The sequence below is a fragment of the Globicephala melas genome, chromosome 15 (assembly GCF_963455315.2).
Source record: "Globicephala melas chromosome 15, mGloMel1.2, whole genome shotgun sequence".
Taxonomy (NCBI): Eukaryota; Metazoa; Chordata; class Mammalia; order Artiodactyla; family Delphinidae; genus Globicephala; species Globicephala melas.
In genome coordinates, this window is record NC_083328.1 from 62191157 (window position 1) to 62216321 (window position 25165).

General features: G+C 37.1%; 1 protein-coding gene across 2 annotated transcripts in view; it reads left to right on the top strand.

The window, feature by feature from the left end:
• ITCH (itchy E3 ubiquitin protein ligase) overlaps window positions 1-25165 on the top strand; it is a 122139-nt gene that overhangs the window by 69806 nt on the left and 27168 nt on the right. For both annotated transcript variants that reach the window (XM_060284724.1, XM_030830844.2), the window contains 7 exons: window positions 4019-4176; window positions 5687-5876; window positions 7182-7277; window positions 9139-9313; window positions 14230-14299; window positions 19722-19806; window positions 23044-23172. In XM_060284724.1, coding sequence (XP_060140707.1) covers window positions 4019-4176; window positions 5687-5876; window positions 7182-7277; window positions 9139-9313; window positions 14230-14299; window positions 19722-19806; window positions 23044-23172 — 903 coding nt within the window. The remainder of the gene's footprint in view (window positions 1-4018; window positions 4177-5686; window positions 5877-7181; window positions 7278-9138; window positions 9314-14229; window positions 14300-19721; window positions 19807-23043; window positions 23173-25165) is intronic.

Sequence of the window (25165 nt, forward strand, 5' to 3'; positions counted from 1 at the left end):
AGTCATTAGAAATGTTTTCAGATAATTTGGGTGAAATGCTCAGTATATAATGAATAATAAAGAAACAAAAACTCACCCAGGATATGAAACATTGTATGATCACATAAATAGTATAATCAGTCATAGCCAATGCAAGAGGACGGACAAGAGATTATCTCTTAATGGTAATAATCTCTAGAATGTACGATTGAAGGTAATTTTTATTTTATAACTAGAAATTTTTATTTTGAAAACCTCTTAATTAAAATGCACTAAATACATTAGTTGAATAAATACCAAGAATTACAGTGAAGGAAAGGAGAATGAGAGGATAGCTAGAAGAGTAATTAAGATTGAGGAAGTGTTTTAATTATACTTGTGACTGAGAGGAACAATCTAGAAGAAGGAAGATGATGGAAGAGAGAAGAAAGGTGTTAAATGATGGTGAAAAGCCCTAGAGCATATTATTTGTGTCCTGAAATCAAAGACCCACAAGACAAATTAGCCTCGAAGAAGTGAAGATAGATTTTCTTTTCCCCAGAGGTGGGAAACAAACAGATGAAGATATTAGTGGCATAGAGAAATTTTAAAATAGAGAAAAAAGAAGGATAGCTGATAATCATCATTTTAGGGAAGAGGTGGAGTCAGGGTCATCTACAAATTGGGATTAGGTATTTGAGGAGATGGGAAAAGTTTTCAATGAGCAATGGGAATGTGGCCAGGAGTAGATTAGAGATGTAGAAAATGATTGATTTTCAGGCAGTATGGACAGCCCAGTTGAAGTTGTTGAATAATGTGAACTGAAGTCCATGTTGCCTCAGTCTTTTTGAAGTGATCAAGCTTTAGGAAAGTGAAGTTTGTTAGAATAGAAAGATATAGACACTATAGAATGGACTTGAGGACACGGGGAGGGGGAAGGGTAAGCTGGAACAAAGTGAGAGAGTGGCATGTACATATATACACTACCAAATGTAAAACTGATAGCTAGTGGGAAGCAACCGAATAGCACAGGGAGATCAGCTCCGTGCTTTGTGACCACTTAGAGGGATGGGATAGGGAGGGTGGGAGGGAGACGCAAGAGGGAAGAGAGATGGGGATATATGTATATGTATAACTGATTCACTTTGTTTTAAAGCAGAAACTAACACACCATTGTAAAGCAATTATACTCCAATAAAGATGTTAAAAAGAAAAAAAGAAAATACACTAAAGGATTCTGCCACCTTAAAAAAAAAAGATATAGACTAGAGAAGCACAATATTAACATTTTCTATCTTTTGCTTGGGTCTGCGTAACTGTATAGGACCTAGCAAAAGCTCTTTGTCCTTGCAAATTACTGTTAAACTTTTTATTACTGTTAATTTTAACACCACCACACTAATCTCATTGAACCTGTGGTGTAGGTTGTCATAGTCATCTGTCATTTCTAATTCTTCAGCTTCTGGGAGACTTGAGCTTTGATTTGTTTTTGTTTGTTTGGTTTTTTGTTTTTATTTATTTTTGTTTTTTAATATTTATTTTTTGGCTGCATCAGGTCTTAGTTGCGGTGTGCAGGATCTTTTGTTGCAGCGCCTGGGCTCTTCATTGCAGTGCGTCGGCTTCTCTCTAGTTGTGGCACGTGGGCTTAGTTACCCTGCTGCATGTGGGAATCTTAGTTCCCCTACCAGGGATCGAACCAGTGTCCCCTGCATTGCAAGACAGATTCTTAGCCGCTGGATCACCAGGGAAGTCCCTGTTTTTGTTTTTTTAAACAGGAAAAAAGTAGTCACTTAGGCAGCACAAAAAAAGAATTTTTGTCTTGTGAGTCATTGGAAATGAGAACCTCAGGACTTTCCTTACTAGACCCAGCATAAGATTTGTTAGGACCTTTTGTAGAACTATCTGCCCCTTTAATTTGGTACTTTACCTGGTTTATTTACTCTAGTAATACACATGTAATTTCTCAGCTGGAACATTCTCCAGGGTTACTTGTTGACCCCAGAGAACAGTAGTGGGAAAAGTAAATGAAGGACTAGTTGTAGTGAAAAGATTGCTTGGGGGTGGCGAGTATTGGGCAATAGTGAATTAAGGTACTTGGGAAAGTAGCCTATGATGGAGCCCAGGTGATACTTGAAGAGAACTGATGGACCGTGAAGATAGAGAGGGGATTAAAGTCATGATGAGACTGAATAAAAGATACAGTAGGAGGCAAGTAGAAGGAATAGAAGGTTGTAGGAATTTCAGTGTTTAAGGTCTAGGAGGAGGAGTGATTCTAACTAAGTATCAAGAAAATTTAAGGAATCATAGTACACAGCTTGTCAGATAATTATGTTGAGAAATTGAGGCCAAATACTAGAAGGGTGAGCAGCATGGATGTTAAGATCTCCAAAATGTTAATCTTCAACAACAGAACATAACATTTTTGGAATCCAGTTTCTGCTGTACTTCTGTTTGTCGTAGCAGATTTATCTCATGCCCTGAATGTTCCCCCTCCCTGACATATCCCTAAAACGTGACCAGTAGTGGAAGTGTAATTTAGTTGAACATTATAGCTGAGAAGGTTTTAAGGAATCATTTAATCCAGGTAAATGCACTTTTGAGGCACAGAGAGATTAAATAACTTTTCTTTGGTCATATAACTTGTCAATAGCAGAGTTGGAGCTCGAAACCTCAATTTCCCATTTTTGGTCCATTCTGCCAGTTGTTTGTCTTTTTAAAAGCATCAAGAATCTTTTTTTCAAACTAATTAATCACCTCTTAAAATAGTATAGAGAGGCAATACGCAGAGTCTCAAAGAGGTCTACGACTCAAAAGGGGGTATATGACTCTTCACCTAGGGGAAGGGGAGCAGTGTCAAAGCTGACTCTTGCTGCATTCCGTTCATATTCTGGGGTTGCTTGGTCTTCTTGCAGGTGGTCAGCACTAACCAGGTGCTGACTGCCTGTTACTGAGCTTTTCCATTTATTCAGAATAAGCATTTGAGAAACCCCGCAAAGCAGTATTTGTCATGCCCTGCTGTTCACGCACATCATCTGGAGATCTTGTTAAAATACTATTTCTGATATAGTGGGTTGGGAGTGGAGTCCAAGATTGTGCATTTCTAACAAGCTCCTGTGTATCGTGCTTGCTTCTGGTCCAAATACCACACTTTGACTTCTGGAAAACATAGTATGAAAATGATTTAATGGTACTGCCTCTATTTTAGTTTCTTGAATCTATCAGATTTTATTCAGGCTTGTTGTGAGGTCCAGGAGTATGGATTAATACTGAGTAGTGGTTTCCAGTTACCAGGTAGTAGATATCAGAGCTTTAGCCAAGGCATCTCCAAACTAGCTAACTCATGCCTTGCTTTCTATTTCTAGTCAATGACTAGACTCCCCTGGGAAAAGGAATCACCTGTGTTTAACTGACAGTAACTTTGTATCTGACATTCCTGTTAGTGTTCTTCCCCCTTTCTCTCCAATTGATGTCATTGCTTTGAAGAAATGATAGTTCCTTTAAAAAAAGGTCTGTGGGTACCTCTTTTCTAGATCACTTACCTTGAACATTTTGTATACCATTTGGTGGGATGGGGCGAGAGCACCTATCCCTGGGAAATAAGTGTACTTCTTTCTCCTGTTGTGGAACAGTCAGCTTTGCCCCATACCTAAATAATATTAAGAGCCAGTGGAAACCAAGAAAATGATGGTTAAGTTATCTATGCTTGTGATAAAATAGTGCCCTTTCTAAGGCATTTGGAATTTTGAGAATTTGACTCCATTTCTACTTATACAGGGCCTCTGAAGAGTTATTTGAAATCTGAACCAGCACACCTAATAGTTCTGATTGGTCCCCTAAGTACTTCTGTGCCATTGAGTAACCCCTCACATATTTCTATATAGCTCTGAGGAGCTATATGTAAGACTACCATAAGAGCTGTTTATGTATTTGATAAGGCTGGCCAGAAATTAGGAAGGTTTTCTCAAGCTCCTAAAACTTTAAGTTTTGGTCTTCCTGTTGTTTTTTTTGTTAAATTCAAAGAGCATTCTTTTTCCCTTCTGTTCCTGGCTGTCTTACCCAGAGCGAGCACAAATGGATCAGACCATCCTGAGGATGCAGGGTCTGGTGAAAATAGGAGGGTCAATGGGAACAATTCTCCATCACTCTCAAATGGCGGTTTTAAACCTTCTAGGCCTCCAAGACCTTCACGACCACCTCCACCTACCCCACGTAGACCAGGTGTGTATTCTAGCCATACACTAGGGATGTAGGTCTCAGTACTGTGATTATAAAATTCTTTTTGGGAATTGATCCTCAGGTAAGTGTCAAGAGACCCTTTTAGATTGGTTTTCTAGCTGAATTTTTACATTTAAGATTTTGGCCAAGAATGATCTTTCTATAGTTAACCAAGATGTGCCTGTTCCCCAAGTTTTTCTGCCAGGTGTGAAGTTATTGAGGCAGGTGCTCCACTGCGAATGAAAATCTCGCGTGTGCTGGGAGTTCGCTGATGGGCTAGTAGTTAGGATCCTGGGCTTTCACTGCCATGGCCCGGATTCAGGGAACTGAGATCCTGTAAGCTGCACAGTGCAGCAAAAATTTAAAAAAAAAAGGGAAATCACATGTGTACTATAAAAAGTAGAGGCAATATAGATAAGATTGCAGCTTTCTGTCAGGGTTTGTAACTGTGGACATAAGCATTTCATAGAGTCAAGGATCTGGTCAAGGTTATATCTCATTATATCCTTTAAAAAGACAATCCAGTAAATAGCAAATAACCCAACAATGCTAAATGATATTCAGATTTTAAAGCAAAAATCACACAAGTAAACATTTCATATAGTAAAAATATAAACATTTACAGTTGGAATATTTATTTTTCCTGATTAGCCAGAATAAATCTTTTAATCTCTTTTTACTTCCCTCTGTTAGTATGTGAACAGGAAATGTAAAATAATCCAAATATTATTAGAAAAGTAAATTGGTTGTCCACAAATCATTTTATTAAATGACATTGTGTTTAAATATGTATCTTCCCCCTTTTCTTCTGTAGATAATTGTGTTCATAGTATATTCCCAGTCTTTAAGATCATATACTACTTTGTCACAATATTAGTGACTTCCTCCAGGAATTGTTTTGTCAATAAGTATTTTTTTAAGATGTAATATGTACTCAAGCAATAATATTCTTTCTTTCTTTTTTTTTGGGCCACACTGCAAGGCTTGCAGGATCTTAGTTCCCCAAGCAGGGACCGAACCCAGGCTCTTGGCAGTGAAAGCATGGAGTCCTAACCATTGGACCACCAGGGAATTCCCGCAGTGACATTCTTAAAAATAGTTATTATCAATCAGATCTTCCATATTATAGGTAACGCCAAAAATTAGTCTCGGATCTGTAGGCATTCATAGGAAAGACAGTTTTAAGGATCTGGAAAATTACTAAATGAACTTATACGCAGGGACCAACACTTTTCTGTTCTAAAAGTTATTTCCTGTGGCATCAAGAAATCATCTGTATGTGCTTTGTAATTAATAATGAGACATGGAGTAAATGGAACCTTACAAGTTGTAAACAAGCCTATTAAGTGGGACCATTGGCTATTTCCCATTATTTATCTTACTTAAGTAATTTTCATCTGCATGTCCATATCTTAAATTTTATATTTATCATCTACCTTTTTATTTAAGTTAAAATTCTCTCCTGAATTTAGATTTCTGAAAATTGTTTTTCTATTTTCCTCAAATCTTAAAGCATCTGTCAATGGCTCACCATCTGCCACTTCTGAAAGTGATGGCTCTAGTACAGGCTCTCTCCCACCAACGAATACAAATTCAAACACATCTGAAGGAGCAACATCTGGATTAATAATTCCTCTTACTATATCTGGAGGTTCAGGCCCTAGGCCATTAAATCCTGTACCTCAAGCTCCCCTCCCACCCGGGTGAGTAATTGCTTTTGGTTAACATGTTTTCTTTAGACTTCTGCATATACTTATTAATAAGGGAAATAGTACTGAACTCCATTCTTTAAAAAACTGTCTTATAACTCTGTATGTGTGTATGTGTGTGTGTTGGGGGAGGTCTAGAGTCAAACTGAACAAAAAAGCTTTGCCACATTTGAAATTTCTCCCTCATTTCCAGAGCAAAGTGAAAGAAAAAAAAATTTTTTTTATTGAAGGACTCTGAGCCATAGAAAGTTCACCAAGACCAAGTAATAAAATAGTTGCCTGATTCAGATTGTCTTTTCTTTCGAAGGGGGGGAAAATCACTTAATTTTTTTACCATTATAAAGTCATAGCAGAGTAATAATAATTTAGGAAACTGAGAGGGATTACAAATCAATCTCATGTAAATCTCTACTGATTATTTTTTAAATTAATAATACTCTGATAGTTATACACACACACACACACACACACACACACACACACATTTTGTGGCATTCAAATTAATCCAGAGCTCAGAATGCTAAACAGAAATTAATTGACTAAGTGATAAATTTAAAAACTCTCATGATGAGGAGTTTAATTGCTTAAAGAGACTGTATTACTTATGTGGTAGTTAGGCCATTTTCCTTTTTGAAAGCCTACATGGGCAGCCAGATTAAAAATTGTTTGTGCAAGGGATTAGAAGTGATTGGTTCTTCGAAACTTTCTTGGTTTATTCCAACAGAGTGGGTGCTCTTAGAAGTGACTGGTTCTTCTAAACTCTGTTGGTTTATTCCTGTCTTTTTTACTTTGGGGTTAAACCTACCAAGGAGACTTCAGTACTCATATTGCCTTTTTTTTTGGTACTGTTGTGCAGGAGCACATCTGACAAAGTCTTATTCTTTGATTTCAGTTTTTCTAGTACCAGAACTGTCCTTTGCCCTTCAGTTAACAGCTGTCTTTCGTCAGATTTTATAACAATAATTACAGTTTTCTTTTCCACTCAAGTCCTATGTATACCCTGTTCAGATTGAGACAGTTTTTGTATCCTGAATGCATTGCTTTAAGCCTCTTTAGAAATATAAGACATCTCCTAGAGCAGATACTTCTGCAGGAGAAATCTCATCCACCGTGTGTCACCCTCAGTATAACATTTCTTGACTTTATTCCTAAATTCTTTTGGTATCTGCTTTATATATGGACATGCTTATTTGTCTCAGCTCTGTAATATCATCATATAAGAGAAGACGACAAATACAGGATTAAAAAACCAGGCTATTCATACATGTAGCATATCAGCTTTTTAATTTTATGTTTAAGTTGGGAGCAGAGAGTGGACCAGCATGGACGAGTTTACTATGTAGATCATATTGAAAAAAGAACAACGTGGGATAGACCAGAACCTCTACCTCCTGGGTAAGTGTCTGTATTGAAGAAGAAAAAAAGTATTTATTCAGAACTATAGATTATATCTATACAAAAATCTTCCCTGCCTTCCTACTTTTCCTCTTCTGTCGATCTTGTCTCTCTCTACTTTGTTTTATGATAGGTGCAGACTAAAAAGAAGAGAGTCAGGGAATTGATTGGCCATGATGAATGACTTTTATTTTCACTCATTTCTGACCTAAAGAAAGATTCCGTTTCCTTTGTGAACTTTTACCTGGCTCAAACTGCAGGGTTTTAATTTTAGCTTTTTTTTTTTTTAACTGTATAAGAATTATAGCCCCTATCCTATATATGGTAAAGTTCATATTATAAAAAACTAATATATAATAGTGAAGTCATTGCAAGATAGTTGGGGAAATATTAATATATTAATAATAATAAAATGAGGATATATTAATAGAATGTGTTAAGCATTTAACATTTATATTATATAAAATAATTGAAATAAAAAATATTTTCATTTAAGGGAAGTCAGTAGCAAATCTGGGGAAATATTTAATCTTGCTAGTAATCTTAAATACACACCTAAAAAGTACAGTGTTGGTGAGACTGTAGAGGAACTTTACCTCATAACATTGCTAGTGGTAGTATAAGTTAGTTACAACGCTCACAGGAAGGATATATAACCATAATAATACCCATACCCTTAGTAACCCTTTGCAGGAAATTCATCCTAAAGAAATAATGCAAAGGAAGAAAGAAATTTTTGATATATAAATGGTATTTATTATTTTACTACAGTTGGCGCTCCAATATTGGAGGGGAAATATTGGGGGGGAAATTCCAAGATGTTTCAAAAGACAAAATTTTGAATTTTGAAAATTGAATTTCCCAAGCCCTGGGAACTATTTACATAACATTTTATTGACAGCTATTTACGCAGCATTTACATTATATTAGGTATTACAAGTAATCCAGAGATGATTAAAGTATACTGGATGATGTGCCTGGTTATATGCAAATACTATGCCATTTTATATGAGGGACTTGAGTATCTGAGGAGTGTTCTGGAACCAATTCTGTATTTGTAATATTAGACTAGTAGGCATAACCCTAAATAATCAACCAGGTAGACATCACCAAGTTATTTTATCAACGTTCACTTGATAGGTTATGTACGCATTTGAAATGATAAATAAGATAGTTGTATTCTTGTGAAAAAGGGCTTTTTCTGACATCTGTGAAAAGCACCCTCTCTCCCCCCCTTCTCTGTGTGTGTGTGTGTGTGTGTGTGTGTGTGTGTGTGTGTGTGTGTGTATGTTTCTTTCCCTATTAGGATTGCAACAGTCAAAAGAACATTTGAAAGAAAGAAAATGAGAGGTTTTGTCTTAATGATTGTTTGAGACTTAATCAGTAAGATACATTCTGTTTTAAAAACCTGATACACCTTAACTTTTAAGAAAGAAATTTTTACACACATTCCTCTTAAGTTCACTTATAGACCATTTAAAATATATAAAATAGGGCTTCCCTGGTGGCGCAGTGGTTGAGAGTCCGCCTGCCGATGCAGGGGACATGGGTTCGTGCCCCGGTCCGGGAATATCCCACATGCCGCGGAGCGGCTGGGCCCGTGAGCCATGGCCGCTGAGCCTGCGCGTCCAGAGCCTGTGCTCCACAACGGGAGAGGCCACAGCAGTGAGAGGCCTGCGTACCACACACACACTATATATATATATATATATATAAAAAATAAAACACTTCAGGTAAATCAAAAGTAGTGTTGCAAGGGAAATTCTTACCAAACCTGTACCAGGGCTAAAATGAAGTCCTGTTTAATTCTTATCTGTTTCATGAGTATTTGTTGAATCCAGTTGTTTTTGTCCTGATTTAGCTGGGAACGGCGGGTTGACAACATGGGACGTATTTATTATGTTGACCATTTCACAAGAACAACGACGTGGCAGAGGCCAACATTGGAATCCGTCCGGAACTATGAACAGTGGCAGCTCCAACGTAGTCAGCTTCAAGGAGCTATGCAGCAATTTAACCAGAGGTTCATTTATGGGGTGAGCATATGTACTTGCATTATAAACTTAATGAGTGTTTGATTTTTAACCTTTTCTTGCATATGAAATGTAAAGCAGTAAAAAGAAAGTACAAGTAGGATGGCAACCCAGTTGTTGCTGTTGATAGATTATTATTTTTAGACCTTGTTTCCAGTATTCTGTGTAGGTGATTTATTCTTTTCTTTTTAAAAATTCCGGAAGTTCAACCTCCTTTGCTTTGTAACTGTTGAAAATAAAAAAGAAGTTAGGACAACTTAAAATTCATTTACGAAAGAATAGTAAAAATAAATTCAAGCAGTTTAAAAAGAAAACAGTTATGAATTTAATACTGCCTGACTTAGCAGAACATTAGATGGCTTGGGTCTAATAGCACCTGACTCAATTGTAGTGAACTAATGATAGAATTGAATCATTTTGTAACATATAAACGTAAAATTTATGCAATAATTATTTGGTGCTGTGGGAGACTAAAGAAATTTGATTCCTTATAGGATGATGTTAAATATATTATTATGGCTTTAAAACCATATTATCTTTGGTATCAAAACATCTCATTTCTGGAAATGGTTTAAATTTTACATAAACCAACTCTCCAAGAGTTCAAGAGAAGCTGACCCTCTCCATTTTCATCTCTTCTCTTCTACTACCATCAGTATCATCCCTGTTAGAATCCATAAGAGTAAATTCCTGTTCTTACTAGGAATTACCTTTTTTTTGCCTTTTCTCCATATTTCTGTTTCTTGGACCTCATCATCATCATAATCACTCACTGATGTAGATAAATGCACCTTTATCAGCAGGTTTCCCTTCACTACCTGGTTATGACTAAAATAACTTTCTTTCACGCAACAGTTTTTCTTGCCACCTTCTGTCACAGCAGAAGATAGCTGTCACTATCTTCCCCTTCCCAGTGGTTTTAGAGTTGAAATTAATTTTTGTCTCGTCTACTTCACCGTTTTCGTTTTATTTTCTCCAATGCTGTTTTATATCTTCCTTTCTTTCTAAATTATAATCACCTTTGGTATGCCTGGCCAAATTTCTTTTAGGTTTGAATACCTAGCTTGCCTGCCTTCCTAAAAGCTAGTTTCCACATAGGTGTCCAGTGGAAAGAGCATGGGCTTTGGAGTCAGGTACATCTGGGTTCAAATCCTGGTTCCACAGTTACTTTCTCTATATGACTTTGAGTAAGTTACTTAACCTCATCAAGACTCATTTACTTTATGTATACAATAGATCCATATATAAAATTACCTCAGAGGGTTTTTTTTTTTGACGATTCTGTAAAATAAAGTTCCTAATATGTTTGGCACATACTGGTTACATAGAAGTGTTAGTTTTCAACTTTTCTCTCCCTCATATCCACAATTGCAAATGTGCCCTTTATCTCACTTTTATAATACATGATCTTTTTTAATACATTTATTTATTTATTTAATTTTTGGCTGCATTGGGTCTTTGCTGGTGCACACGGGTTTTCTCTAGTTGCTGAGAGCGGGGGCTACTCTTTGTTGCAGTGCATGGGCTTCTCATTGTGGTGGCTTCAGTAGTTGTGGCACACGGGCTTCAGTAGTTGTGGCTCGCGGACTCTAGAGCACAGGCTCAGTAGTTGTGGCACACGGGCTTAGTTGCTCCGCAGCATGTGGGATCTTCCCAGACCGGGGCTCGAACCCGTGTCCCCTGCATTGGCAGGTGGATTCTTAACCACTGCACCACCAGGGAAGCCCCTATAATATATGATCTTTTATTTATTTTTATTTTCATTGAAGTATAGTTGGTTTACGATATTATATTAGTTTCAGGTGTACAACATAGTTATTCAAATTTTTATAGATTATATTCCATTTAAAATTGTTATAAAATAGTGACTATATTCCCTGTGCTATACAATATATTCGTTGTAGCTTATTTATTTTGTACGTAATAGTTTGTACCTCTTAATCCCCTACCCCTATCTTGCCCCTCCCCCTTTCCCTCTTCCCACTGGTAACTACTAGTTCTCTGTATCTGTGAGTCTTTTTCTATTTTGTTCATTCATTTGTTTTAGTTTTTAGATTCCATGTATAAGTGATAACATACAGTATTAGTCTTCCTCTGACTTATTTCACTAAGCATAATACCCTCCAGGTTCATCCATGTTGTTGCAAATGGCAAAATGTCCTTTTTTTGGCTGAGTAGTATTCCATTGTGTATATATACCACATATTCTTTAGCCATTCATCTGTTGATGGATACTTTTTTTACTTCCATATCTTTCTTGGCTATTGTAAATAAAGCTGCTGTGAACATGGGGGTGCATGTATCTTTTTGAATTAGTGTTTTTGTTTTCTTCAGATATATATATCCAGGAGTGGAATTGCTGGACCATATGGTAGTTCTATTTTTGGTCTTTTTTTTTTTTCTTTGGCCACACCATGTGGCATGCAGGATCTTAGTTCCCTGAGTAGGAATTGAACCCGTGCCCCCTACAGTGGAAGCACGAAGAAGTCTTAACCACTGGACCACCAGGGAAGTCCCTGCTTTTAGTATTTTGAGGAACCTCCATACTGTATTCCAAAGTAGCTGCACCAATTTACATTTCTACCAGTAGTGTACAGGATTCCCTTTTTCTTTACATCCTCACCAACATTTGTTTTGTGATGTTTTCAATGATAACCATTCTGATGGGTGTGAGGTGATATCTCATTTGTGGTTTTGATTAGTGATGTTGAGCATCTTTTCATGTGCCTGTTGGCCATCTGTATGTCTAGTACATGACCTTTAAAAACACCCTTTTTAAAGACAGATTTAACAGATTCTTGGAGTACCTACAGTGTGTATTGCTTTATTGTAAACTTGACCAATTAAATACTCAGAGTCTTTGGAACTTTTCTAGAATTGCAGCTTTTACTCATCAACCATTTTCTTTTTTTTTTCTTCTATCCAAATTCTTACTCTTTGCTCTTGTTATAAAGTGGTTCTAAATTATAAAGAACTTAAACAGCCTATTTTAGTTATGAACTGAATTGAACATTCTTAATACCAGCTACTTAAAAAGTGGTGGGGTGTTGCTGATAAAGTCTGTTTATTGGGTAGATGCAGTGGCCTTTGTTCTGACCGTGGTTACGGGGGCAGTAGATGCTCATACACCTAGCTTTTTTTTTTTTTTTCTTTCGGTACGCGGGCCTCTCACTGTTGTGGCCTCTCCCGTTGCGGAGCACAGGCTCCGGACGCACAGGCTCAGCGGCCATGGCTCACGGGCCCAGCCGCTCCGCGGTATGTGGGACATTCCCGGACTGGGGCACGAACCCGTGTCCCCTGCATCGGCAGGCGGACGGACTCTCAACCACTGCGCCACCAGGGAAGCCCTACACCTAGCATTTTTAACCTCAGAATGGATAATGGATCACTGTGTAATGGCTCTGGCCCATGGTTTCATTGTGCCTGTACCCCCCACCTTATCTGTCCAGGGAAAGCCTGTGGGATAGGCTTGGGTCTTAGAAAATTATCAAAACAGATTGTCATATGCCAGACTACTCCGACCTGTTCTGTAACCAGGGTTCAAACCTTGTGTAGTGTTTCTCCTTGGTTACCCTGTTTTCATTATTGTGTGTGTCAGGAGGAGCAAGGCCACTGCTTGACAGGTCTGTCTCCCAAGAGCTTTTAAATGAGAAATGGAATATATCTCATATGCTTTTAAAACTTTCAGTCAGTTAACCTAGTTGCTGTAATAAGTCATTGACATGGGGGTGGGGGTTGGGCAGGAAAGGACCAACAGCGGGGGAAACTGCTATACATTTAGACTAAACCAAATGCAGTATGATGACTTTGTTTGGATTCTGATTTGACCCAGTAAGAAACCAGAGACATTTAATTAGGGATTGTGTATTAGATGATAAAATTAACATAGATTCTTTGCTAGGTGTGATAATTATATTGTGGTTGTATAAGAAAATGTTCACAAATTTTAGAAAGGCATACTAAAATACATAGGAGTGAAATGATGACTGCTTTTTTTTTTGCTTCAGCAAAGAATATGGAAGAAAAATAAAGAAATGTGGTAGTTTTGGTAATTGTTGAATCTCGTTGCTGGGTATATGGGGTGCACTGTCTTATTTTACTTGTGAGTTTTTTTTCCATATTTTTTTTTTGAAGCAGTTAGTCTATTATTTATTTGCCTTATCTTACTTAAAGGAGAAAGGGCTTAACCACATCTTACTGAAAGACCACAAAGTATCCCCCACTTCATTATACATTTAAACTAAAACACAGTCATTAACCCTTCACACTGCACACTCAGTATGACTTCTGCTTCTCTTTTTCCAGTGGTTGACTCCTACTTTCCTTTTATCTAACCAAACCTCTCTCTCCACCAATGTGATAATTTCAAACAAATTTAAGAAGTCTTCTATACAGTTCTAGGCTTGTCATCTCCTTCCAACTGGAATTCTTTTCTTTTACTCATCTGACAGCCTGTTCTTCCTGCTCCCCCAACTCTCTTCTCACAATTCTTTGTATATACCATGTCCTGTATATGATCCTCTATTTTTGAGTTATAAATACAAAATTTTTCTTAGCCAGCTGATGACTCTGAGTACTGTTATTTATAAGTAACTCTTGGGAGATTTATGTATTTCTCTAATTTACTGATTTGGAGCTAAAGAAGGGGAAAAAATGGTCATTTGGATGTAAAATTACTTGTAATATTTGAATTTCAAATAGTTTCAAATGTTAAATAATGTTGACAAAGTTTTTTTCTTCATGAGAGTACATTGGCTTTTATTCTTGACCTTGTCATACTTCTCTAAGATGTGAACTCTGTAAGAGTATGTTATGTTGCACATGGCCAGGGAAAGGCATATCAGAATTCATAAGCCTGCTCTCAAGTTATCTGTTTAAGTTGTTCATTATTTCACCATTTTGGGGGTTGTTCTTTTTAGAATCAAGACTTGTTTGCTACATCACAAAATAAAGAATTTGATCCCCTGGGTCCCCTGCCACCTGGATGGGGTAAGTCACATGGATTTTTAAATTGAATTCAGTTATTTTAACAATTAGGTATTTATGGATGGATGATATACTCTGCGCTTGCTTGAGTGAATATCTGGAAAGCTTTTGGGGTGTGCTGGTTTAATTCAGAGTGCCAAATAAGCATTTGATTTCCCAAAAGTTCTAAGTTACTCTTCTAAAATATAAAAATATTTTGCCCACTCAGCATGAGAAGAAATGGATTATGATACACATGAAAGTCTGGATGGACCTCAAGGGCATTATGCTTAGTGAAAAAAATCCATTTCAAAATATTGTATACTGTGTTATTCAATTTATATAACATTCTTGAAATGACAAAACTATAGAGATGAGAAATAGATTAGTAGTTGCCAGGAGACAGAGCCACTGGTAGGTGGTTACAAACATAGGAGGTAACGTAAGTGGTTCTTATGTAGTGGTGGAACAGTTCTATATCTTGACCGTGGTGGTGATTACACAAATCTGTACATGAAATAAAAGTGCATAGAACTGTATGTTTACATAAATGAATTCAAACTTTAAAAATGAGTGAAAATTGAATAAAGTTCGTAGTCAGCAGTAATGTACCAGTGTCAATTTTCTGATTTTGATATTGTGCTATAGCTACATAAAATGTCACCATTGGAGGAAACTGGTTGAAGGGGGTATATGAGATTCTTTGAACGATTTTTGCAGTATGCTGTAATACTTATTTCAAAATAAAAAGCTTTAAAGATATTTTGATCATATTGGTGCTTCGAAAACACAGTTCAGAGGTTGATTGAGTTGATGTTATCTGAAAGAACAGTGGAAGGGGGAACATATTGGGGTGGTGACTGTGTCCTGCATGAGCATGCTCTGTTATCAAGTATCTTAGTTATTAAAACTTTTTATAGACTTTAAGATGAGCCTGCCCTACCAGATTATTTTATATCCATTATATAAGTCATAGAGCTGTAGCGAGTTTCCAGAGTAAACACGGCAATATAGAAACAGTTTTGCATGGAAGAGAAAGAGAATATAGAAAGTGCAAAACAGCAAAGTAAAGCCATTTATGGAACCAGTTGAAGTTTTATCTTCAGGAGCTGCAGATATTTCAGAAAGTGATATTTCTAGATAGTCTTGTTGGGAAACATCAGTTTCTCAGATAGATTGCTCTAGCGTTACTTTATTTAGGAATGGAGGGGAAAAAATTGATGTCAGTGTCACATGAATCTGGGCAATAAATGATACTGGCTATGTAAGCCTGCTTTTCAGTTACCCCATTGCCCTTAAAGATATTTATCCCTAGCATTCCTAGGAGTCAAAGAAGTAAAAAGATATAATAGTTCATAGTTATAACTGTTATTGTCACTAGCTTGTAGCAAAGGGAAGGCATATGAAAGTTGTGAATTTCTGTCTTTACCAGTGTCTGGTAGTTTAGTAAGGAGTCTTTTGGATCTGTGGGAGCCTTGTAATGGACAGTTTATTATTGGTATGAAGTACTTCAGAAGAAGGGATGTTGTTCTTTTGAGGCATATTGAACTAGACCTGCTTGGTTGCATTCCCAGACATGGATGGTCTTCTCAGCTTTATTTCTAGAGTTGTTTTATGTTTGTGTTACAGAGGAGAAACGATATACCTGTAGGTCGTGTATTCATCCTCTTAATTTTAGTGCAGAAAAACCATGACCTGATTGGCTTTTGTTAGAAACACAAACTATTTTGCTCCTTCTCCAGGGCAGCTGTTACAAAAAATTGTTTCTCGCTCAAAGAAGCATGAATTGCAGGCTATGTTGCCTTTATTTGTAAAGCTTTTCTTGCAAATCTGGTCCTTGTCTTCTGTATTTATTATTATCCTCAACATCAGTATTTCTCATTTTTACTTTAGCCAACAACACCTCCATAAAATACTGCCTCTAGAGGCCCAGTTCCAGCTTACGTATGTTATCAGAATTTTGCCTTGGTTATTTTACATTCTGCTTATTTTTAGGTTTCATACTCCTGAAGTTGAAGTGCAACCCCTCCCCCTTCTTAAATGAGTTCACGATCATCCTATTATTTAGACTGATTACTGCTTTATGATTCTCTGCCTTTGGGGCATATGCATTATTTGTTGAGCCAGTGACAGCACTGGTACTATCACAAATGAGAACCACCCAGTAGACCCTCAGCATTGATCCAGGAAATAAAATCCCAGTTTACAGCCTGTGTTGATGTTCTAAAGTTGTTAGCATTATTTTTGTGACACCACGTATCCAGCTTCTTCACCCTTTCAGACTTCTGTATGCTAGGACTAGGCATTACTACCTTACAAGCTGACAGTGAAGAATTTTTAACACATGCAAACTATAGAGGCTGGAGAACAAAGAATGCTTTTGGTTCAACAATATGTCTAATAGGGCTTTGTGTAGAGGGTTTACCCATCAAGTATAAAGCTATTTTCTCATTTTCAGAGTTGCTATGAAAGAATACATAGAACAACAAGAAGTTTCTGTTTTTCAGTGTTTTATTCATCAAGTCAGGAAGTGGTTTGATGTGCATTCAGGCTTGGTGTTCAGTTATTTAGGAGTTGTTTACCATGTGATTTTTTGAACGAAGTAAGAAATCAGCTCTGTAGTCACAGTACTTCTCACTAAGCAGGTGAGCCTTCAGTTTGCAAGCGCATCACCTTTGAAATTTTGTTTTTCACAGCCTCTTCCAAGAAATGCTTTTATCAGTACTATATACTTAGAACAAACATAGAAATAAGTTTTCTATTAACTTTATCTTACCTCATGTTAGCTTTTTTTTGTTTTGTTGGTTTTTTGTTTTAAAAATGTTTCTAAGCTTTTATTTAGAAAGCCTACCTAGTAAAATCACAACTACAAAGTGTGTGAGCTATAATCTAAGTGCACAAACTAAATATTTAAAATGTCAAACATATGTTTTTCACTGAAAAGAAAATCTGCTTAGTTAAAAGTTAAAAATGAGGGACTTCTTGGTGGTCCAGTGGGTAAGACTCTGTGCTCTCAGTGCAGGGGGCTGGGGTTCGATCCCTGGTCAGGAAACTAGATCCCACATGCATGCCGCAGCTGAGAGTTTGTATGCCGTAACTAAGAAGTCTGCATGCCACAGCTAAAGAGCCTGCACGCTGCAATGAAGATCCTGTGTGCCACAACTAAGACCCAGTGCAGTCTAAATAAATATATTTTTTTTTTTAAAAAAAGACATTTAAAAATGATAAAACCAAAGCACACAAAACAAGTTCAGGAATAAGGCAAAATTACACCAAAGCCTTAAATCTGTTCATCTGGAAGGAAAGGAAAAAGGAATAGCTCCATGCCATCCCTAGCTTCATGCCACCATTCAGTAAACACTGACCATGGGTAAGAAGAGGGTGTTCTTAGCTGAGGTCAGCTAACTGACCTCATCAGCTCTGATATGGTTGGCAGGGTGCTCAGACTTCAGAACCCTTGGAGAACCCAGGCAGTGACTCTGTTCATGTTAGCTTTTTGAAGAGAGAATATCTGGCCCTGAAATCTGAACTTACGTGGCAGTTAAAAGGTGAATATACGCTCAACTATGCACTTAGGATATTAATTTTAGATTATAAAAGTTACATAAAAATTACTTGTACACAAGAAATTTATTAATTCTGTAAGTGTATTTAAAAATTTAAATTTGACTGCCAAGAACATTAACTTATTTTGTTATTATGTAGCTACAACTGTGTAGCACTGTGGGTGCTTCTTTTTGCCTCAGAGACAGCTCTTAAAGTTGGTTACATGTTTCCACACTCAAGGTTCCATGACCGGCAAAGCCATTTTTATTATTCAGGTTGTGGCAGAAGATGCAGAGTCCATTTTCTGTATGTAATACACTCTAGAAGTTCTATTTCCATTTTAGGTCAGCTGATATAGAAACTACCTGAGATGTCAGGAGCAGATTCATGATACCAATATATCCCTTCTGTGCCACCTCCACCCCAACCCCGACCCCCTGCCCCAGTATCATCACTGCTACTTGCGATCATGGAGTCAGTCCTGGAGATAAGTTAAAAGTTACCAAACACTAACTTTACGAGGCTATATAATTTGGCCTAATACTCATTCTGCAATATCTTGCTTAAAGAAAGATCCAAAGGATCTAAATAAATGTTGTTTGAAAAACATATGAACGTTCAAACCATAGGAAATAAAAATTGGCTTTATCACCATGGAGTTAAGCTTAAATTTTTTTTTTTGAAAATTGCTAATTTTAAGATAACCATGCTTTGTAAAATGTGGGAATCCATTTCATACTATTGAATACTTCAGTTTTCATTTTTAGACATTTTGGCCAAATTTAAAAGATTCAGACACTGGAAGAGACCGTTCTTTTGAAGAATTAATTTGTAATGGATCAAAGAAGTCAATAGTTCAAAACAACAGAACTAGTATTAATATTAAAATTTCAAACCTAATTTGGTTATTAAAAGAGAAAATAATATCCACACATCTTGTAAACCTTAATGAGAAATCTCAAAGAAGCGGGGCAAATTGTGTAGAATGGGTATAAGAAAACAAGGAGAATTCTAAAGCAAGAGGCAGGTGGGTAAACAAGCAGCTGCTTCAGATACAGTAAATTAAAGAGCCGAGCCCTTCTGCCCAACCCTTGTGTAAAAAGTTACTATAGATATTTAGGATTTGGAAACTGGTTGTATTAAGAAACAGGATATATTTTGAAACTGTCTTTTCTAGTTGAATAATGCCTAGCATATAGCAAAGAAACAATTAAGTTATATCCCCCCATTGTATTTTAAGAATTGAGATGGTGTGATATGAAAAAATATCTCTGAATGCAGACGTCAGTTTCCATCCTCTAGCTGCTACTTAATTCTGAAATTTGGGGCAGATCTGAGTTACCATATCTTCAAAATAAACGAAAACTACCTACTCTGTGGGACTTTTAAGGTTAAAATGAGGTCATATATGCAGAGTTAAAACAGTTAATTATTCTTGCTGCTGGTTGGATTGAACAGAAAGGTCCTACGGGCAGGACATTGTGAATTATGTCTATTTAGTTTCTAGGACAGCACCAGGGACCGGTTTTGTGGAAGACAGTTTTTCCAAGGTGGGGGCAGGGGTGGTGGTGATGGGGAATGGTTCATGTGGTCATGCGAGCCAGCGAGCAGTGGGGAGCAGCAGACGAAGCTTCGCTTGCTCACCCTCTGCTCACCTCTTCCTAACAGGCCGAGGACCCAGGGGTTGGGGACCCCTGTTTTAGGATAAAATGATATTTTATAACTTGAGTAAGTATGTGGATTTAATAGTGAGAGAATAAATTAAACCTTTAAAGTTGTGATTTAAAAACTACAAAATCAACAGCAGTGAGAAATGGGCAAAATCAGCTCACCTTATTTTAATTTGAGGAAGAAGACTATGCCAACTCTAATGCTTTGCCTTTTTTCATTTGTTTTAAAGAGAAGAGAACGGACAGCAATGGTAGAGTATATTTTGTCAACCACAATACTCGTATTACACAATGGGAAGACCCCAGAAATCAAGGGTAAGAACTTGCAGTTATTAGTGTATAGATAACTTCTTAAAGATTGTACCCTATTTCCAACTCAGTTATGAAAAATATCAAACCTACGTATTCTTTCCCCAAAGGCCTTAATTACCCATATACTTAAGAGAAAAAATTACACTATTACTTCCATATAATGAATGTGGGTTTCTTGAGAGTACAGGGGGGAAAAATACCTCACTGGTATATATGAGTGTGTGTGTGTGTGTGTGTGTGTGTGTGTGTGTGTGTGTGTGTGTGTGTTTTCCCCCCAAAAATACCTGTTTGTTGTTAGTAAGACCAGATTACTAATTCTAAAGTGGGGTTTTGCAACCTGACATCTCTGGATAGAATTCAGGGAGTATGTGACTTAGAGGGGAAAAATACATATTCATTTTCAGTAACCTTTACCTGAAACTGAGTGTTCTTTCCATTATGATTGTAGGCCACAACCATAATATTAGAACTAACAATGCCTAGGACTTTGCCACCAGTAGAAATCACAGGTTTTTAATATCTTTCTGCAGTTGTTGCAGATATCTCAAAATATTGTTTACACACATCATTACAAGAACTTGCTAGTTAATAAGCCACTAAAGAGATATATTATTTATTACAAGTTTATCTTTTTAATATTTATTATGTATATGTAATTGTTTTTCTTTATAACATTATGTGATAGTGTATGTATTAGTTTGCTAGAGCTGCTTTAACAAAGTACCACAAACTGAGTGACTTAAACAACAGAAACTTGTCTTATACATATTTTAGGAAGCTAGATAGAAGTTCAAGGTCAAGGTGTCAGCAGAGCTGTGCTCCCTCTGAAGGCACTAGGAAAGGATGTGTTCCAGGTCTCTCTTCTGTCTTTGATAGTTCCTTGGCTTGTGCAGCGTAACTCCAGTGGCATTCTTCCTGTATGCATGTCTCAAGGTCCAAATTTCCCCCTTTAATAAGGACATCGATCATATTGGATTAGTGGCCCACCTTATTCCAGCATGATCTCATCTAATTACATCTTTAATAACCCTGTTTCCAAATAAGGTCGCATTCTGAGGTACTGAGGGTTAGGATTTCAGCAGAAGAATTTGTGGGTTGACACAATTCAGCCCATAACAATATGTAATGCTGTGTGTTTATCAGATTTCCAGAGGGTTCCATTCTGCAGGGAATTTGGTAAGCTATATAGTCAGAAGGCACAGTCCCCACAAAATTGACCTCACTTAAGACATCAGGCACAAGCTGGGAGGTCTCCAAGACTACTCTCACTTCAAACTGACTGACTACAAATTTAGGGTGTCTACCCAACCACTTTCAGGTTCAATAACTCACTAGAGAGACTAGAACTCTCTGAAACCTCTTATACTCACAGCCTCCTTTATTACAGGGAAAGGATACAAACTAGAACCAACAGAAGGAAGAGATGTATAGGGCAGAATGTGAGAGGGTTCCAAATGCCCAGAATTGATGTGGAACAGTATGTGTTGAGTATTGCCAACCAGGGAATCTCACCCTAGTCTCTAGTATCCAGAGTTTTTATTGGGGCTCCATCATGTACTGCCTGCATAGCTAACCTTTAGTTTCCAGCTCTTCCCCACAGTTTGGGCTAATACCTGTAGTGTCTAGTTACTCCAGAGGTTAGAGCTGATATGGCATATTCCAAAGCCTCCCTCATAAATCACATGATTGACGGTCTGGTGTTCGAAGCCCCTAAGCAAACAGAGATACACTTGACAGGCAGGACATTCCAGAGGCCTAGAGATCATCTCCCAGTAGCTGAGGGCAGAGGTCTGACCTCTGTTTGGGCGTGATTAAATCTTCACAACTACCATAGGTCAGGGTTTTAAGAACCTCTATTTTAAAGGTGTGCTTTAAATTTAAAATCTATTTCTGGGTACCAGCAAATCACAACATTTTATGGAGTTATGGTATTTAACTTAAATATTTTCAATTTCTTAAAAAGGAATAATTAAGAATTTCATAGGTAACATTTCTAATTTCTCTTTAAAATTCTGTCACTAAGGATAGAATAGACCATGTCACCTTTCTGTAATTTGCTTTAAAGTTTCAGAGCTAAAGTTAGAATCATATTTAAAGTTTCAGAGCTAAAGTTAGAATCATATTTTTATAAATAATACAAACGACCCAGTTCTATCCAATTTGTTTTCAAGAAAACAACTTGTTACTGAGCCCATCTTGCAAATATGATTACAACAAATGAGAAGTGTTATTTCTTAAATTTTTAGTAGTCTTTTTTGTCTGACATTTGTATTTAGTTCTGTAAATATAGTTAAATGATCTTAACTTTTTGACATAGTTCACAAAGTACTGTTCTAGGCAATGGTTCTAAGCCTTTTGTTCTTCTGAAGTACACTTGAGGAAAGTGACACTCCTGTCAGCAGTAGTGGCTCTCTAAAACAGTGAGATTAAATGCCTCTAACCCCTCCTTTTCTTCCTTTCTGTTGTGAACTTGAACATTTCCATTGCTTTGCCTTCTCACCAAACCCACCAGATGAGAAAAATGAAACTGTAGAATAGAGAAAAATGAACTGGAAAATATGGATGAAACTTAGAACACTGAAGTTTAGACAGATTAAGCAAGGTCTAAAGATAGGTATTAAGGAAGTGGGTAGGAATACTCCATTAAGAACATTTGAGTTGCCTTAATAGGAATAATAGAGATTCTGGCCAAGGGGAAGGGCTTCACTTGGAGGTTTGACAGACCATGTCTTGTTTAGGGAAATGGTGAGTAGGCGTACACTACACAGGGTTCATGGAAGGGAGTTGGAGGTAGAGTGCAGAGGTAAAACTGAAAGGAAACATAGAGGGCAGAGTATCGAGACAGAGTGAGGGCCAAATGGAGGAGTTTATGTCTTATAATTGGTTAGTGGTGAATAGTGATATCACTTTTAGAAGAGAAAGAATTTGTTCAGATCTCCGTTTTAGTACTCTGTCAGCAACGTGAAATATGAGTACAGGACCAGAGTGAGACTAGAGGCAGCAAAACCAGTTAGACTGCTGTTACGAAAGTTTAAAAGAGAGATGAATGACTGATGGTTGACGGGCCTGTTGACATGTTTAACATGCTTGTAGGATTTTAGTAAACAGGTGGAAAATACTGGACTAAATGGTTTTCTAGAAGATTTCTACCGCCTTTATGGGTATTTTTAGTTTCTGTACTTGGCAAACAAGGAACTCTTTAACATTTTTTGTTTATATATGTTTCTGTGTTTTATATAGTCAATTAAACGAAAAGCCCTTACCTGAAGGCTGGGAAATGAGGTTCACAGTAGATGGAATTCCATATTTTGTGGACCACAATAGAAGAACAACCACCTATATAGATCCCCGCACTGGAAAATCTGCCTTGTAAGTTTTCTAAATGTTTTGATTAAAAGTAAAACTGATTCCTAAGATTTTTATATAAAGATCTCAATTACCAAAGAGTGCTATTTCTTGAGGTGGCTTGCCTGTAGGTCTCTGATCACTAAATGTTTTGTATTTCCATTAGCTTCTTAAATATTTTCTCCTAGAGACTTTCCATATTTGTTATCATCTATTCACAGCATTAAATGAGAGTGTTTAGAAATTATCAGTACAGTACTGCTCACCAATTAATCCCTGATTTCTGATACCTACTTTCTTTCATTTCTATCACCTTTTAACTTGAAAACTCCCATTACTTTTTCTTTTCCATTTTTGAAAAGTAACTGGGTTTCGTTGATTTGCTTAATATGTTTTGTTTAGGGTTTTTTATTTTTTAAATTATGGTCAAATAGACATAACAAAGTTGACCATTTTAGGTTTATATCTTAGTGGTGTTAAGTACACTTATTGCTGTGCAACCATCACCACGATCCATCTCTAACACTTTTTTATTATCCTATACTGAAACTCTGTACCCAGTAAACTGTAACTCTCCAGTCTCCCTTCTCCCCCAGTCCCTGATAAGTACTGTTCTACCTTCTGTTTCTGAATTTGACTAATCATACAATGTTTGTCCTTTGTGACTGGCTAATTTCACTTAGCATCATGTTTCCAAGGCTCATCCATGTTTTAGCTTGTATCAGAATTTCATTTCTTTTTTTGTTTTTTTTTTGGCGGTACGCAGGCCTCTCACTGTTGTGGCCTCTCCCGCTGCGGAGCACAGGCTCCGGACGTGCAGGCTCAGCGGCCATGGCTCACGGGCCTAGCCGCTCCGCGGCATGCGGGATCTTCCCGGACCAGGGCACGAACCCGTGTCCCCTGCATCGGCAGGCAGACTCTCAACCACTGCGCCGCCAGGGAAGCCCTCATTTCTTTTTAAGACTGAATAATATTGCATTTTATGTATTACCACATTTTGTGTATACATGTGGTTCATGGACATTTGAGTTGTTTCCACCTTTCAGCTATTGTGAATGATGCTGTGAACATGAGGGTACAAATATCTGTTCAAGTTCTTGCTTTCAGTTCTTTTGCATATATATTCATAATTAGAACTGTTGAATCAAATGACAATTCTGTGGGTTTTTTTGTGACGTTGCCATACTGTTTTCCACAGCGAATGTACCGCTTTACGTTCTCACTGATAGAGCACATGGGTTCCAGTTTTTCCACATCCATGCCAACAGTTGTTACTCTGTGTGTGTGTGTGTTTGGGTGTGTGTAATGCCATCCTAATTAGTATGAAATGGTATCTCATTGTGGTTTGTATTTCTCTAATGATTCATGATGTTAAGCATCTTTTCATGTGCTTACTGACCATTTTTTGTATCTTAGAACAAATGTCTGTTTCAGTTCTTTGCCCAGTTTTGAATCAGGTTGTTTTTTGTTGAGCTTTAGAAGTTCTCTGTATATTCTGGATATTAATCCCTATCACATATGTCATTTGCAAATACTTTCTCCCATTCTGTGTATTTCCTAAGCATTTCATAGCTTTAGCTCTTACATTTAGACCTTGGATTCATTTTCAGTTAATTTTTGTAAATGGTTTTAGTAAGGGTTCAACTCCACTCTTTTGCAAGTGGATATCCAGTTTTGCCAGCACCATTTTGTTTAGTGGTCTTGGCACCCTTGTCAAAAACTATTTGACCATATATGTGAAGGTTGATTCCTGGCCTTTCTGTTCTATTTTTCTGTATGTCTGTGTTTATTCCAGCACCACACTGTTTTGACTGCTGTAGCTTTTACTAAATTTTGAAATCAGGAAATGTGAATCCTCCAACTTTGTTCTTTTTTGAGATTGTTTTGGCTTTTCAGGGTCCTTTTGAGATTCCACATGAACTTTAGTATGGGTTTTTCTATTTCTGCAAAAAAAAAAAACAAACAAAGACATTGGGATTTTGATAAGGATTGCATTGAAGTTTTCTTTGGTTAGTGT